The following is a 15,962-nucleotide window of genomic DNA, read 5'->3' as shown; positions in this document are numbered from 1 at the left end:
TTGTTCAAGTGTTATTTTAAATTCTTGAATAAAGTTTCCTTCTTATAGATCTTGCACATGTCTTAAGTTTATTTTTATCTTTTTTTTGTTGCTTTTGTAAATGGTGTCTTCTCTGCCTTTATATATTCTGGTTATTCATGAAAGTGTATGTTTCTAATTTTTGTACACTGCACTCAAACAGTTCATTAAATTCTCTTATTGTTTGATGGTTTTTCATTAGATTCTCTTGAGTTTTCCAGTATGCAATCATATTATCTACCAATAATGAGTGCTCCAATAATAATAATAATACATATGCATACAATAATAACAATTTTTAACTCCTTCTTCCTAAGTTTTACCCCTAAGATTCTTTCTCTTTTCTAATTGTGTTAACTATTATCTTAGGAACTGTGTTAAATAACAACAGTGATTATACACTGTACAATTTCGTTTATATAACATTCTTGAAATGACAAAATTATAGAAATGGAAAACAGATAAGTGATTATCAGGGGCTAGGGAAAGAGGTGGGGAAAAGGAAGGTAGGTGTGGCTATAAAAAGGTAACATGATCCTGACGGTACTAGAGATGGTCTGTATCTGAACAGTATCATTGTCAATATACTGGCTGTGATATCATACTATAGGTTTGCCATTGGGAAAAGGTGCATGGAATCTCTGTATTATTTCTTACAACTGTGTGCAAATCTATAATTATCTCAAAATAAGATTTTTTTTTTAAAGAGCTCTAATCCAGTTTTTTTTAATAATAATGACAGGTATCCTTATTTTTCCCTGACTTTAATAAGGATATTTTCATTGTTTCAACATTAATTGTGATGCCAACTGATATATCAAAGATGTAATTAATCCAAATATATCAGCAATCACGATAAATACAAATGGATTAAATTCACATACATAGATAGATGTATTATAGAAGTATCCATCCATTCCTTTCCATTGAGTTTTTTAAAAATCTGCAGAGACAATAGTCGAATGCAAATGTAATATTTGTACAAATGAGAGAGGGCAAGTGTGGCAAAATATTAACAATTGATGAATCTCAGTGATGAACATATGAGAGTTCATTGTATTATTCTTATTCTCATAACTTCCAACTTTTATGTTTACATCTTTTCAAAAGAAAATATAAAAATTTTAAAGAGGCAAACTAAAACTCCAGATAATAGCAATGTGGGGCTCATATTCAATGGGTAGTTAAGTTGCTAGGATCCTTGTTGTGTTTAGGAGGAATACAGAAATACTGAATAATTTGATACGTTGTTTTAAAATTTTATAGTTAATTATATACATTTAAAATTTAAGGGTAACCAAGACGAATTAAAAAAAAAAAAAAGCTTTTGAAACAAAACATACAAAAAAAAAAAGCCCAATTTAAAAGAACTGAAATTTGTCCAATATGCCAGTAATCACAATAAATGTAAAGCTAAGTGAATTAAACACACGTGTTTAAAGACAGACTCTCAGATTGGATTTAAAAACACAATTCAGGCCTATACTTAATATGTCACTCTTACAGGCAACACATAAACTAAAGCTATATCCAAAAAATATAAAAATAAAGGACTCTAGAATATCATTTCATATAAAATGTATTATTCCCGCCCCCCCCAGAAAAAAGCTGGTATGGCAGAGCTAACAGCAGACAAAACAGAATTTAAGGCAAAGAAGATTTCTAGAAATAAAAAGTGACATAACTTATACACTTGGTCCGATGTTCTTCCTGAAGAAAATCTATCATTTTCCATTTCCAACAGCAAAGTGTGAACAGTATTCCCAACGAGCATTTCAATGTAGGGCAGTATCAATATATTGTTTATATTTGCAAACTTGATAAGCAAGAAGAAAAAGGAATCTTTTTGTAGTTTAATTTCAAAGCTCATATTCTCTTAGACACAGCACCAAGCATACAACAGATGTTTTGCAATTAATAGCGGGCTGGCTTCCCAGGAAAGCAGAAACTGGCATTCCTTTCAGAGTCCAAGCGGGCACTCAGCCTCGGGGGCAACATCCTGGGCGAGGGAGGACCTGCCCCCTCAGGGCTGAACAGGCAGGAAGTCAGCTACACCTGCATCACCTGACCAGCAGCCCCAACCCCATGGTCTACATCTGCTCTGAATTAATTCTCAGCAGCTTATTTCACTTCTATACAGCACAGGATTTACTTTCTATACAATCACCAGCAAAGCTGTTCAGTGCCCTGAGGCAGCAAACAAAAACAGTTCTTCTATGACCAAGTCTGAAGGACCAATTCCCTTCAATTTCACACAAACCTTTCATTAAAAACTCTTAACTAGGGCTTCCCTGGTGGCGCAGTGGTTGAGAATCTACCTGCTAATGCAGAGGACACGGGTTCGAGCCCTGGTCTGGGAAGATCCCACATGCCGCGGAGCAACTGGGCCCGTGAGCCACAACTACTGAGCCTGCGCGTCTGGAGGCTGTTCACAACAACAGAGGCCGTGATAGTGAGAGGCCCGCGCACCGCGATGAAGAGTGGCCCCCGCTCGCCGCAACTAGAGAAAGCCCTCGCACAGAAACGAAGACCCAACACAGCAAAAATAAATAAATAAATAAATTTATAAAGTTCCTACCAAAATTCAAAAAAAAAAAACAAAAAAACTCTTGACTAGAATTAGGTGCAGTTAGCAATTTCCAAAGAAATTGCTGATATATTTTCCCTGGAAACAAAGAGAAAAAAGAAAACATTTCTATAAAATTTAGTAAAAACTTACTGAAACTGTTAATAACAATTCTTTGAATTTACAATCAAATGACAAACTGACGCCAGGCACTCTGCTGGAGGCTTTCACACTGTGTTCTCTGATCCAGTTCTCAGAAACAATCCATTTAGGTGGTATCATTATCCTCATTTTACTGACAGTCAAACTGAGCACCAGAAAGGTTAAATGACTTGCCCAATGCCAAAAACCAACAAGAGCACCCATGCCTCAAACCTAGAGTAATGAGCTTACAGAGGTAAGCTCTAATGCGGTCCTGTTATTCATATTATCTTCAGCATGGTTATGACTGAAAATAATAATTCTCATTAACCAGCCTGGATCATTTAGGATACTCTGTGTAATAAAGTCTTCAGAAGAAAGCACCCATTATGATTAATATGAGCAGAAATCTCAGATTCGATATTTCTAGTCATGTTCTGGAAAAATTCTTATGCATAGTTACAGCAACAAGCACTTCAGCCAAGAGAAGACAGTTATTCATTCCAAATAATGCTGGATCCAGGTGATATTATTCCCTGACAGACTGGGTTTCTCATGCACACACTTTTGCTGATACAGCTGCTCTCACTTGATGCTTTAGAAAGGTTTTTTGATCTACGGTTTGAAGTTTAAATTACCGAAGAGTTTTAAAAGCAGTATGAAAGCCACATGCATTTTACTGTCACCATCTCAAAATTCTGCCTTTCATTTTTGCCTACATTTTTGCCTGAGCTGCTGGAATGTACGTATGGCTAAAGAGAAGAAGAAAAATAACTCCTTAAAATGGAAAACATCGCAAAACTATATGAAATATTTTAAAGTCATGAAGTGAAAACAAAACAACAAAACCCCTTTGGTTTCTATAGTCACTTGCAGGAAAAATAAGTGAAGGAGGCAAGGCAAACGCACTGACATTTTTTAGTGTGTTTTTCCTATTTGTTTTCCCTGCCAGAGCTACATCGTATTTACCAGGGTCTGTACACATGCAGAAAAATGAAAACAGACCTTGCCTGCTGCAGGCCAGAAATGAGGTTTCCTTTTATCTGGCACCACGTAGCTTCTAGAAGCATGTTCCTAATGGAAGCAATCACTCACCAATGGCTTTAGATTTTGTTGTTTTTGTTTTAAAGCATTCACCCAAAAAATCTCTATGAAAGAATACCAGTATCTTTTCAATTTTCAGCAAGGGACTCTTTTTTAAGCGACAAATACATACCTGGCAATTCTGAGCCAGATCATTTCATTATTTATGGGGTTTTTTCCTCCATTTTTTTTTTTTTTTATCGTGGTAAAAAACACAACATAAAATTACCATCTTAATCATTTTTAAGTGTCATTATTAGTGTTTTCAATAAAATAATAGCCCTAAGAATATGAAAAATCCTTTAAAACATTTATCCTTTTTAAGTATCACTATAAATATTTCTGCTGTCTCAGGAGCAGTGTTGTAAAAGGCATCATGCTTCAGCTACAGCATAAAGGTTTGCCCACTGCAGCTCCCATGGAGTTAATTAAACAAGCACAATCCAGGTGCCTACCTGGTTATCCGAAAACGCGTTTTTCATATGAAATGTGGCATAGATAAATTATATCCACAGATCATTTTTCGAAGTCAATTTTATCCTCACATTTTCCAAATCTTTGGCTAAAATATTATCCAAAAAAAGCAAAATGGCTTTTTGTTTCACCTCTTTTCTCTACTCAGTCTTTTCTTTGAAGAATGGGGGTGGAGGGCCAGGATGTAAAGAGCATTAAGGGGGAGCAGCAAGACTCCTAAATGAACACAAAGAATCAGTAGTTAGCTCTTTGAATAACCTAGAGTTGACATGCTAAAAGGGTCAAGCCTGTAATTTTCGGCTGCAAAAAACATGTCTATGAAGGTAACAAGCAGCAAAAACAAAATAATATTCTGAAAAATGCTCTCACTTCCTTGGGTTCTGTTCAAAGATTTTACGCAAAAACCCCTGTATGTGTTTCATTAAGGCTCCTAACTATTAAATGCTAGTTACTCTCAATGGCAAATCAAAATACAAATACAAATACAAATACAAAATTCAAAACACATGTTAAAAGAACACCAAATTCTTTGAAGTTGTTCTTGAAGAAGTTCCTGTTGTCCAATTAAAGGAATTTTTTCTGTTTTTGAATTTTTTTTTTAAGAGAAAGAAGAAGAGGAGGAGGAAGGGGAGGAGGTGGAGGGGGAGCAAAAAGAACAATGCAGAGGAAAAGTCTTTTTATTAAAGATCAAGCAGCCAACTCAGATTTAAAATTGAGTTCCATGTACACTGTATCTCAGGAACACCCATTCTGGCATGTCCTAAATTACATGCCATCTCTGGCTGGGAATAATAGACCAAGATAGGCCAAGCCCAAGAAGAGCTGGTAATCAAAGGCAAGACAACTACACTCAGGAGAATTTCTCTAGTATCTACCTACAGAATGCAATTAGTCACAGCTAAAAATTGCTTTCAAAAAACGCAGTTCAAAGATTGAGTTTCCTTTTGCTATTCATTCACAATAAAATATTTGTAGAGATTTGACGTCTTTTGACATAATTATATCAGTTGTAATACACATAATGTCCATTCAATTTTACAAAGTACATTTTAATCAAAGCTACATGAATTTTCTGACCTTTAAGAGACTGGAGACTCAAAATCATTGTTACAACAGTGAGAAACATGATACACAAGCGATCTCTTATCAAACACAAACCTGGTTCTGATTACTTTTTGTATTTGAAGCTGAAGTAAGTAGTTTGCTCTGTCTGGAAATTTAAAATCAATTCCCAAATGGAAATGGTACTCTTGAGCCCACACCAGAGTAAGTTTCTTATTCTCCTTGGCAAGTCTTGGTCAAAACCTTAGCACTACTCAACAGCAACTAAAATCCTGAAATCAATTTAAAATCTCTATCCTTGACAAAACGTTATATCTACAGAGCTGACTCTATAAATAATGATAAGTGATCAGTAAGGTTAAAACTGGACCTTCAACTATCCAATCCTTGGTTTGCATTAAAAAAAAAAAAAAAAGCGGGCTTCCCTGGTGGCGCAGTGGTTAGGAATCTGCCTGCCAATGCAGGGGACACGGGTTCGAGCCCTGGTCCGGGAAGATCCCACATGCCGCGGAGCAACTAAGCCCGTGAGCCACAACTACTGAGCCTGCGCGTCTGGAGCCTGTGCTCCGTAACGGGAGAGGCCGCGACAGTGAGAGGCCCGTGCACCGCGATGAAGAGTGGCCCCCGCTCACCGCAACTGGAGAAAGCCCTCGCACAGAAACGAAGACCCAACACAGCCAAAAATAAATAAATAAATTAAAAAAAAAAAAAAGCTTATGAGTTTGTTCACTTTAACTATGAAATCAAATGAAAAATCTGACCTTGTGATGCCCAAATTCATTCAAAATGGTTCTCAGTTTTCTGGTGTTGCTATATGGTTTTTGGGCAGCAACAGCTGGATGGGAGTCCCGCCAGTCAACGGACAAGCGGTGATACCAAAAACGCTCACTCTCCAGAACATGAGCTGATTTAACAGTAGGATCAAAACGATGCACTTCACATCCATCATTGGCCATGCCGACCTCAAAATGGGTATCATCACTTCCCAGCCTGTAAAGAAAGAGGATGAAAATCAACAACAAAAAAATATATGGAGCAAAAGTGTTATACTGACAAAAATGACAGTGCCAAGGTCAATTTTCTTAGTCATATCAAGCCTTCTCCTGTTTTAACACATGGCTGGTTGTACACATTCCATAAACCTTCCTTCACAAAAAGCATTAAAGCTAAAAGCTTCTGGATAAAAGAAAGGAGAGAAATTATGTGCTAAATGCAGACCAGACGATCACATGTTCAAACATGTAGAAGCACATCAAATTGATTTTTTTAAAAAAGATATAAACTATAGTAGCAATGAAACAAAGAAGACTATCTAGTTATCTTAAGAGATTTTCTCAGAATATGTCAAAAATATAAGTCCGAGCACCAGTTCCCTTAGGGAGAGGTGCATGGCCATGGTGCTGTGCATGCAGTTTGACTTAAAGACAACAGCTGTTTTCTTAAGAACGGAGTGCATTTTAAATAGTACAGTTAAAGAAAAAAGGCAGACGTATGTGGTTCTACTGGATCTAGTACTCAAGAAGCAAGAGGTATATCACCTAAATTCACATCAGCAGGGGGTAGAAATCATGAATTAATTGTACTTAAGTACCCAGTTAGGTAACACATATTGTGGAATATTCATATAGTTACAAATTTTTAATTTACTAATAAATATTCCTTACTTGGTGATGTAAGATTCATAACTTTGATTAATGCATCATTTTGAATGAAAAAACATGAAATTAACTGAGATGATTTTTTTTTAAAAAATGGTGATTATGACTTTTCTGCCCCAAATACTATAATTAGATGTGCTTAAAGATACCAAAATCCCAGAGTATCTATAATGCATTGGCCAAACCTGAACCCAGGGCAGAAATGCTTCATCCTCTTAGACTCTACTATTAGACTATTTTATAATTTGGAAATATACAAGCTTATTGGGTAACAATTTAGTTAACTAAAATAAGTCTTCAGTACAGAGATCTTCCACCTAAACATTCTTAATATTCTGTTTGCCTTGTTCTCTCCCTTCACTCCCACTACATTCTTTTAATCTCACTGGACCCATGTCATGTTAGCCCTCTGCTATTCTTCAGCTATAATTCTCTTGACACTTTTGGCTAGAAAAAGATTCAGCACTCTTCTCACAAACATTCCCATTCCTTCTACCCAAGAGATCCTGTTTCCTATTTTCAACCTCCTATTGAACCCACACAGCTCAGACCATTGTAATCTCTATCTAAGCTCTCCCCCAATTTGTTCATTATCTAATCTGGTGTTGCAGATTGACTTGCTGGCCCTAACTCTTCACCCCTTCACCCACACTACTGCCATGTTCATCACGGATGGAGTGTCCTTTCTTGTCCCTTGATTTTTTGGCTTGGCTGTGTGACTTGCTTTTTGGAAGAAAGGGACATGATGCCAGTCCTGATCCTAGGCTTCAAGCACTTCAAGAATGAACAATGGTTCACTCTTTTGTACCATTATTGTGACAATAACATACCCTGGATAGCTTGCTGGTCTCAGGAAACTAAAAGACATGAGGAGCAGAGGTGTCCCAGACAATCCACTGGCCTTCTGTGAAACACAGAGCTGCCCTTAGCCACCTCAGCCCGAAGTAAAGTCTCTCAGCTGAGCCTGACGTGGATCAACTGAAGCTCAGCTGAGCTGCAGACATGTAAGCAATAATAAATAATGGTTTTAAGCTACTGAGTTTTTTTTTTTTCTTTTTTTTTTTTTAATTTACTTATTTATGGCTGTGTTGGGTCTTCGTTTCTGTGTGAGGGCTTTCTGTAGTTGCGGCGAGCGGGGGCCACTCTTTATCGCGGTGCGCGGGCCTCTCACTATCGCGGACTCTCTTGTTGCGGAGCACAGGCTCCAGACGCGCAGGCTCAGTAGTTGTGGCTCACGGGCCTAGTTGCTCCGCGGCATGTGGGATCTTCCCAGACCAGGGCTCGAACCCGTGTCCCCTGAATTAGCAGGCAGATTCTCAACCACTGCGCCACCAGGGAAGCCCGCTACTGAGTTTTAGAGTGACTTGTTACATAGCAACAGCTAACTGATAAACCTGGCATTAAATGTATATCTAAGAGTTGCAGTAGATGCTGCAAAGCATTTTTTAGTAGACAGATTTATTTCTTTATAGATCAGAATGTTATAGAACTCACCTGTCCCAAGAGATTTTTCACTTAATTGAATTTGTTGAAATTTAGGGAATTCCCTGGCAGTCTAACAGTCATGACTCCACGCTTTCACTGCAAGGGCCTGGGTTCGATCCCTGGTCAGGGAACTAAGATCTTGCAAGCCACGTGACGTGGCCAAAAAAAAAGAATTTTTTGAAATTTAGATGAGCAAACCTGTGTTATCATGGAAACATGGAACCCAATGGAAAAATGGCAGTTCTGTAGCTTTACTAAGAGAACAAAACACTAGTCAAATACTAGTCAAATAGTAGTCAAATACTCATTAAATATAATTTCTATATAAATTTTCTATGTAAAAAATGTGAATGATTTCTCCATGAATTTTCAGAATATAATTTCAAGAAAACACTTTCCACTGTAAAACATGTATGTATTTTAATCAAGCCCTCAGAAATTTTTAAGAATTAACCACATAACAGCTGTGTAACTAGTTTTTTTTAGTAAGGCACTATATTATGTATTGATATGTTTTCAATTTAAACTAGTTTCTTACAATTAAAAAAATAACAAACACACTTAGAAAAAGTTAAAGTTGTATATAAGTATATAAAACGAAAAGTAAAAGTTTCCTACCACGAGAATTTTAGCCATCAATTTCCAGAGATAATCAGTTAGCAATTTTTTGTGTATCCTTCCAGAGATTTTCTACACATGTACAAGGATTCTCTATTAGAAATATCATAAGTACACATACACATATATAAGTTAATCATTAGATGAAGAGGAACTATTTTGTATGATACATTAAATAACATGAAACTATTGAAATTTGTAAATTTTTTGTTATGCTTTTACTAAACAAAATCCATTTAATCTAAATATATAATATGTACTGTATTGGAAAGTAATAAACTACATTTATTTAATCAAGGTCTGTAATTCTTACTTTCATTTATTCAAAATGGTATTGCTACTTCTTCACACTTAGTTTAAATTAGTCAAGTTTGGGGTAGGTGTAAAAAGCAAGAGGAAGAACAAATTTAATATACATAAGTGTTGCAAAAAGTGGCCCAAAGGGGTAAAATCAGGACTCAAATCCAATCCAGGTAGTTCCAAAGCATGTGCTCTTTACACTCTACCTCACTGCAAGTAAGGGCAGGACACAGAATCATGGAAGGAATATTTGTGAACTTAGGGATCTATGAAATTGACAGCTACTAGATAGTAAAGCTCCATAAAGTAAAGGGCTGTGTCAATCTGCCTTATTTCTGTATCCATAGTGCTGAGAAGATAGATGAATGATCACAGACAAACCCACAAAATGCTGCACTAAGTAAAAGAAAACTATTAGGTAGGGTCTGGAATTCCCAGAATATACAGTACAATATCCAACACAGAATGGAATGGGCTACATTTCACTGACTTATTCATGTTTATTAATAAATATTTACAGAGCACTTTATATGTTCAAGGCAGTACCCTAGACACCGGAGACAGACAGATAAATTAAACATGATCCTTGATCTGAAGAAACTCAGAAGTAGTAAAGAAAGATTTTTGAACAAATAACTACAATAAACTAAGTAAAAGAAAATTATTTTTTATAGCAAAAATGTATTTAGGCTATAAGGAAACTATTTTCTGCTCTTATTTAACTGGAAAGAGAATTCGCTGTAGAAAAGTTTACTTTATAGAAATTATCTATCTATCTATATCTATATATATACATATATAGATATAGATCATGATCATATGGCTTTTACCTCAAGGTCTAAGACAGTTGTTCCAGTTCCTGCCATCACAACTGCATTCCAGCCATCAAGAAAAGTAAAAGAGGAGGTGAAGGTCACATCCTTTTTTCCTAGGGGCATGGCCTAGAAATTGCACACATCACTTGCACTCGTATCACATTGCTCAAAGCTAGTCATATGGCCACTTGTAGCTGCAAGGAAGGCTAGAATATGCAATCTTTGGCAAGGTGGCCATGTGCCCTGCTAAACTCAGGAGTTCCGTTACCAAAGAAGAATGGAAGAATGAATATTGGGGGACAATTAGCAATTTCTACTATAACCCATTTTTGAAATAGTTAAGCTGTTAATACATATATTCAAAGGTATAAGCCTTCATGAAGACTGTAACCTATCCTTCTATATGGCGGAGAGATAAATTATATAACTCATGCTTATAAATATTATGCTGTATATGTTAATGGAGAGGTTTGAGATCACAAAAACTCTTCAGTACAGAAGGGCCATCAAATCTGAGGGATTTGTTGAAGAAATAGGAAGGGGGCAGATTACAGGACTAAACAGCCAAAGGTAGTAGAATAACAGAGTAACCATTTTTGCCCTCCTCTCCTGATGTCTCAGAGAGCAACAACTAGGATCCCTAAGTGTGGGTGTGTGGGATGTGCACTAAACAATTCGAGGGGGCACCATGCCTAATCACTATAATGATTATGCAGCAGATAAGTAAAGGTTCGTGAGAGAGGAAATGTCTTTCCCATGTTGTATAAAAGTGTCCCTTGAACTAGCTACAGTGCTGGCAATTGCATCCCCTTCAGTGTTACTGAAGAGTAGAAGGGATGGATGTGGCACTGTTTCAAGTCCTTGGTTATTCTTTTAAAATATTTCTAAGAGTATTAAGGTGACTATCCTTTATGTTCCCTAAGAAGCAAAAGCTCAGAGTATAAACACATGAAGAGATGCTCAAGATCGTTAGCCAGTAGGGAGAAACAAAATAAAACTATAGTGAGATACCATTTCACATCTACTAGGATGGCTACAATCAAAAAGACCAATAATATGGTGTCAGTCTATTTATCTCTTGTAAAAATAAAATACAGTGTGTGTGTGTGTTAAAAAAAAAAAAAGACCAATAATAGTAAGTGTTGATGACAATGTGGAGAAATTAAAACCCTCATACATTGCTGGTGGGAACATAAAATGGTATATAACCAAGAGAAATGAAAACATATGTCCACACAAAAACTCATACATGACTGTTCATAGTAGTATTATTCATAGTAGCCAAAAAAGTGGAAACAACCCAAATGTCTATTGGCTGATGAATGAATAAATAAAATGTGGTATATCCATACAATGGAATATTATTTGGCAGTAAAAAGGAATGAAGTACTGATACATATTACAACATGGATGAACCTTGAAAGCATTATGCTAAGTGAAAAAGCTAGTCAAAACACCACATATTGTATGCTTTCATTTATCTGAAATGTCCAGAATAGGTGAATCTATAGAGACAGAAAGTAGATTAGTGGTTGCCTAGGACTGGGAGACAAAGAGCTGAAAGAGGGTTGGAGGGAATTGAGAGTCAGTGTTACTGGCTACAGGCCTTCTTTCTTGCAGTGATGATAATGTTCTAAAATTGACTGTGGTGACTAGAAACCATTGAATTGTACCCTTTAAATGGATGAATTGTGTGTTATGTGAATTATATCTCAATTTAAAGCTGTTTAAAAAAATAAAATCAGAGCAGATACAGGGAAAGTTTTTAACTCTCATCACTGAAGACAGAAAGGTTGGAAGAAGTAAGACAATTAGTGTTTTTCCCAGGAGAAGTTTCAGTCATCCATTCCTCATCCCAGCAGGAACCAGAGAATGTGGCCAAATAATTATCTAGATCTGTAAACTGCCAACTACTAGAGAAGGAGAAATAGGTTTTCCAAAGCATAAATGACATTGAATAGTAGATTAAAATATTTTATAATTGTTAATTTTTATTAAATAACATTGCATAAAATGACAAGACTTCATCTAAAATATATTCTTAACAGGCATGATATCACACCTAAGGGGGCAAAAATTGATTCTTGAGGGCCAAAAAAAATCTTCTTGTTTTTATGTCTAAAGCATAGATAATACATATGTTACATAAACAGATATACGGTGTATCTATAGTACTAAAATTTCATGGGGAGAGTGATTAGGAAAAAAATTGTCTAAAAAGGGTCCTTGGGTCCCTGATTTTCTGATTCCTCATTCATATAGAATATGAGCTCCTGCTGTGCTAATTAAACTATTAAAAGATAAAAATTTTGGCTCTGGAGCTCATTCATTCCTCTTGAAATGCTCAGGGCAACCAGAAGTCCCAGATTTTCTGCCTAAGATATTGGCTCTTGTTGCCTAACCATGTATCATGTATCAAATTTTCTTCTGTCTCACATTGAGAATCTGTCTTCAAACCAAATGGTATTAACATGTCAGAGAACTAAAGGAGAGATGAAAAAGATTTACCTATGTATTATCCCTTCTCAAGTTTTCTCTTCTATTCCCACTCCTACCCCTGAAATATAATCTTTGACATGAAGGATAAAAAGGTGATTTTCCCAATTCACTTCAGCTACCACCCTCATCCCCACCCCATCTCCCCACCATCACCCCTCCACCTCACACACAAGAAGACTTTCAGGGCAGGCCCCAACTGAAGTCGTGCAGTAGACAATATTATCATGTGAACCTGCAGCCTCTCGTCACATCTCTTCTCTTTCCCCTTCTCCGTAACATAACCTTCCTTTTCAGTGCCTTCCCCTATCTTAATTGGTCTATTCTTCCCCTTTTCAAAACTAAAAAGGATCTTCTTTAAATTTTCAACTGAACTTTACTCAGAGTATACTCTCCTAGAAAAATGTCTTTTACATTAACTGCAGAATAAAAAGCTTTGATTCTTAGTAAAGAAATTTCAGACATCAGAGAGAAGGTAGAGGTGATGGCTGCTTCAGTTCTTGGGAGTGGAAGAAAGGTAGGACATGGATCAGAAGGAGGGCATTCAGCCTCTGCTTTCTGATCAGTATGTCCTCAGATCCCTTCTTCCTCTCACCCCCAGAAGGCCACCCCCCCCACCCCCCGTTGCAGCTTCATTCATTATGCTCAGGATAGGAATGGCTGCCACAGCCCTGAGGTTTGTAGCACATACTGCCTGGATGTGGGCGCCCCGTGACCCACCTGCCACCTGCCCTCCCCACCTATCTCACAGCTATCCTAACATGCCTAAATGCTTGCACCTCAGGACCACCACTTCTTCCCTCAGCATCAACTGAGGTGTTGTCAGTTGGCTATTTACCTGCCCCTGAAGCAAGCAATTCACCTGAGAAGATTCTCAGGTGAATCCTGAGTAACAGGACAATCAACATAAACATCCACAATCCAAAGCATCCTTTTTTAGGACATAAGAAATATTTTCTTTAATTTCCAGTTTTCAATTAAGCATTGTTAGGTTTTAAATCAAATGTTGGCACTTAAAATCTATTCATTTCTTTTCCCAGTGGGATTCAACTGCTCCTATCTGCTCTTTACAAAGTTGATTTTGAATAGAGAACATTTACATGAAAATAAGAAACTCCCTTTTTTACATGTAATAATCTGAAATCTCACAGCAGAACCACTTCATCTAATGGCTCTGAAGTATAAGGAAAGCAAAAAGGAATGTGAAAAATTTCCCCCAAAAAAGCTTTCGCAGTTTTGTTTTACACAGTTGTATGCTTTAAATGAAATTATTCCGGGGTGTAAAATATTAACCAAAACATAAAGGCAGTTTGGAGCAAGAAAATAGGACTAAGCTGAGATCTCTAATTTGCATGTAGTACTATGCAATTATTTTTATGACCTACTTTCATACATTGTTAATATGATATAAATTAAACTCGACTGTCACAAGTTCCCATTCTTTATCCAATCTTGCATCATAGCTGGTAGGCTCCCAGAAAAAAGAGCTCTGTTCTAATCAACTGGCTGAGCAACTCATTTCCTAATCTTCAGGCTCCTAGTTTAAATCACAGCAGAACCAGCTTCCCTCTTTAGTCTTCTTACCTCAAGCAATCTTTATGTAGCAAATATATATTTAGTGCCTACTGTGTACCACGCTCCACTGATATATACCATGGCTCTTCATTTAACCCATAGAAGAATGTCTCCATTATCCTGAAACTTATTTCAAACTTGTTGTTTTTGCTTTTGTTTTAATCCACAGTGACTCTAAGAATCCTTGTTTGGTGAAGTTTGACATCGGTCGTGATCCTCTATGCGTTAGCACCTTTTGGTGGGTCTCCACAGCACCCAAAGGTCAGCTCTGAACCCTTATCATCTAGGATTCTGGGTGGCAGTTGTCACTCATGAGCCTGAATGTAAATCATAGAGGAGATGAAGCCTATCGGTGAGGAACAAGCAGAGGACACTTGTGAGGGTCGCCAGTATTTTGTAAAGGACTCCAGGGATCTTGCCTGAGAACCTAACCACACAGCTTCTAGAGTCGATGCAACAGGGTATTCCAAACAAAAATAACCCTCTCCTGCCTTTTTTTGGAGACATATATAATTTGCAAATTCTCAGGACTGTTTATATGAATACTGATGCATTTCGTATATTTTTTTATCTAATCTCATTATTTTATATTCACCCTTTTACAAAAAGCTCTCTATATCTATGCATACATTTAGGTCATTTTCAGCCTGAATAACTGAATATCAATATTTCCCCCAGTTTTGACAAAATCTCATTATTTTCATAGGAGTTCCCTCTTCTTTCTTTTTTCAGTGTAAAAGTACACACAGATTTACCATTGGCATTAAACATAAAATAAACATAAAACATAAAAATCCAACAGTGGCCATTTGTCTTGGGTCACTCATCATAACTGAGTATAAAATTTCTAATATACTCACTGTTCTTTTTTTTTCTAGGTGCATTCTTAATACTTTTCTGTTTCTAATAAGAATGCTCTAATTCTAGCTGAGAATCATTGGCTTCACCAAGAGGATCATCATCATGCTGAAAATGGAAGTTGTCAACTTACTACCAACAGAATGGGAGACACAGTGGCCCTGGCCACTGGTGCTCTGCAAGTGCCCACAGTTACATAACAGACAGATGAGTCTGAAATGATGTCAGGAGAAGAAGCATAGCACCCGTATACCCTGCAACCATTCATAATTTGTGTTGCTGAAAAAGCCTTGGCTGCCTGCAGGAACATTTTTTGTTTTCTGCTGTAAAATGTACTTACCCTAAAGAATAGAGGCGGCACTGCTTGTTGCGAATTTGATGAGCTAAGCCAAACCTGTCATCAAGACAGACAGACCAGGGCTTTTTTGAAGGGCTGGAGTCAGTAGCCAGGCTGTCTGTGCTCACGTGATCACACGCAATCTGTAAGGATTGGAAATCAATGTGAATAATTTAAAGCACTGGGTGATAGATGGTAGGTAGAGACTTAACTGCTTTCCCAGTCCCTGAAAACCGTAATGGGAGAGTTATGTCCTTCTCCACTGCTAACTACTCCCCTCCCCAGGGAATCACAAGACTGCTGTAAAATGTTTGGAGGCATTCCAAATACTAGATTATAAGTAACCTCATGGAGACTACAGGCAGGTTTGAAGGGAAGTTAAGAACTGCTATAGCCTTGTGCACAGAGTATACAGGGGAGAACAAATCAGGAGCAAGGAAGGCAGGGAGGAAAAGTCAGGAAAGCTCTGCAGAGGT

General features: G+C 37.1%; 1 protein-coding gene across 1 annotated transcript in view; it reads right to left on the bottom strand.

The window, feature by feature from the left end:
• Positions 1-15,962, bottom strand: part of METTL24 (methyltransferase like 24) — a 118,531-nt gene that overhangs the window by 54,432 nt on the left and 48,137 nt on the right. Inside the window, exons 3-4 of the mRNA XM_059942000.1 lie at positions 15,490-15,629; positions 6,106-6,334 (exon numbers count right to left, since the gene is read on the bottom strand). Coding sequence (XP_059797983.1) covers positions 6,106-6,334; positions 15,490-15,629 — 369 coding nt within the window. The remainder of the gene's footprint in view (positions 1-6,105; positions 6,335-15,489; positions 15,630-15,962) is intronic.

This window comes from Balaenoptera ricei, chromosome 12 (assembly GCF_028023285.1).
Source record: "Balaenoptera ricei isolate mBalRic1 chromosome 12, mBalRic1.hap2, whole genome shotgun sequence".
Classification (NCBI taxonomy): Eukaryota; Metazoa; Chordata; class Mammalia; order Artiodactyla; family Balaenopteridae; genus Balaenoptera; species Balaenoptera ricei.
The sequence above is the reverse complement of the archived record's forward strand: the minus strand, read 5'-3'. Positions and strand labels throughout refer to the sequence as shown.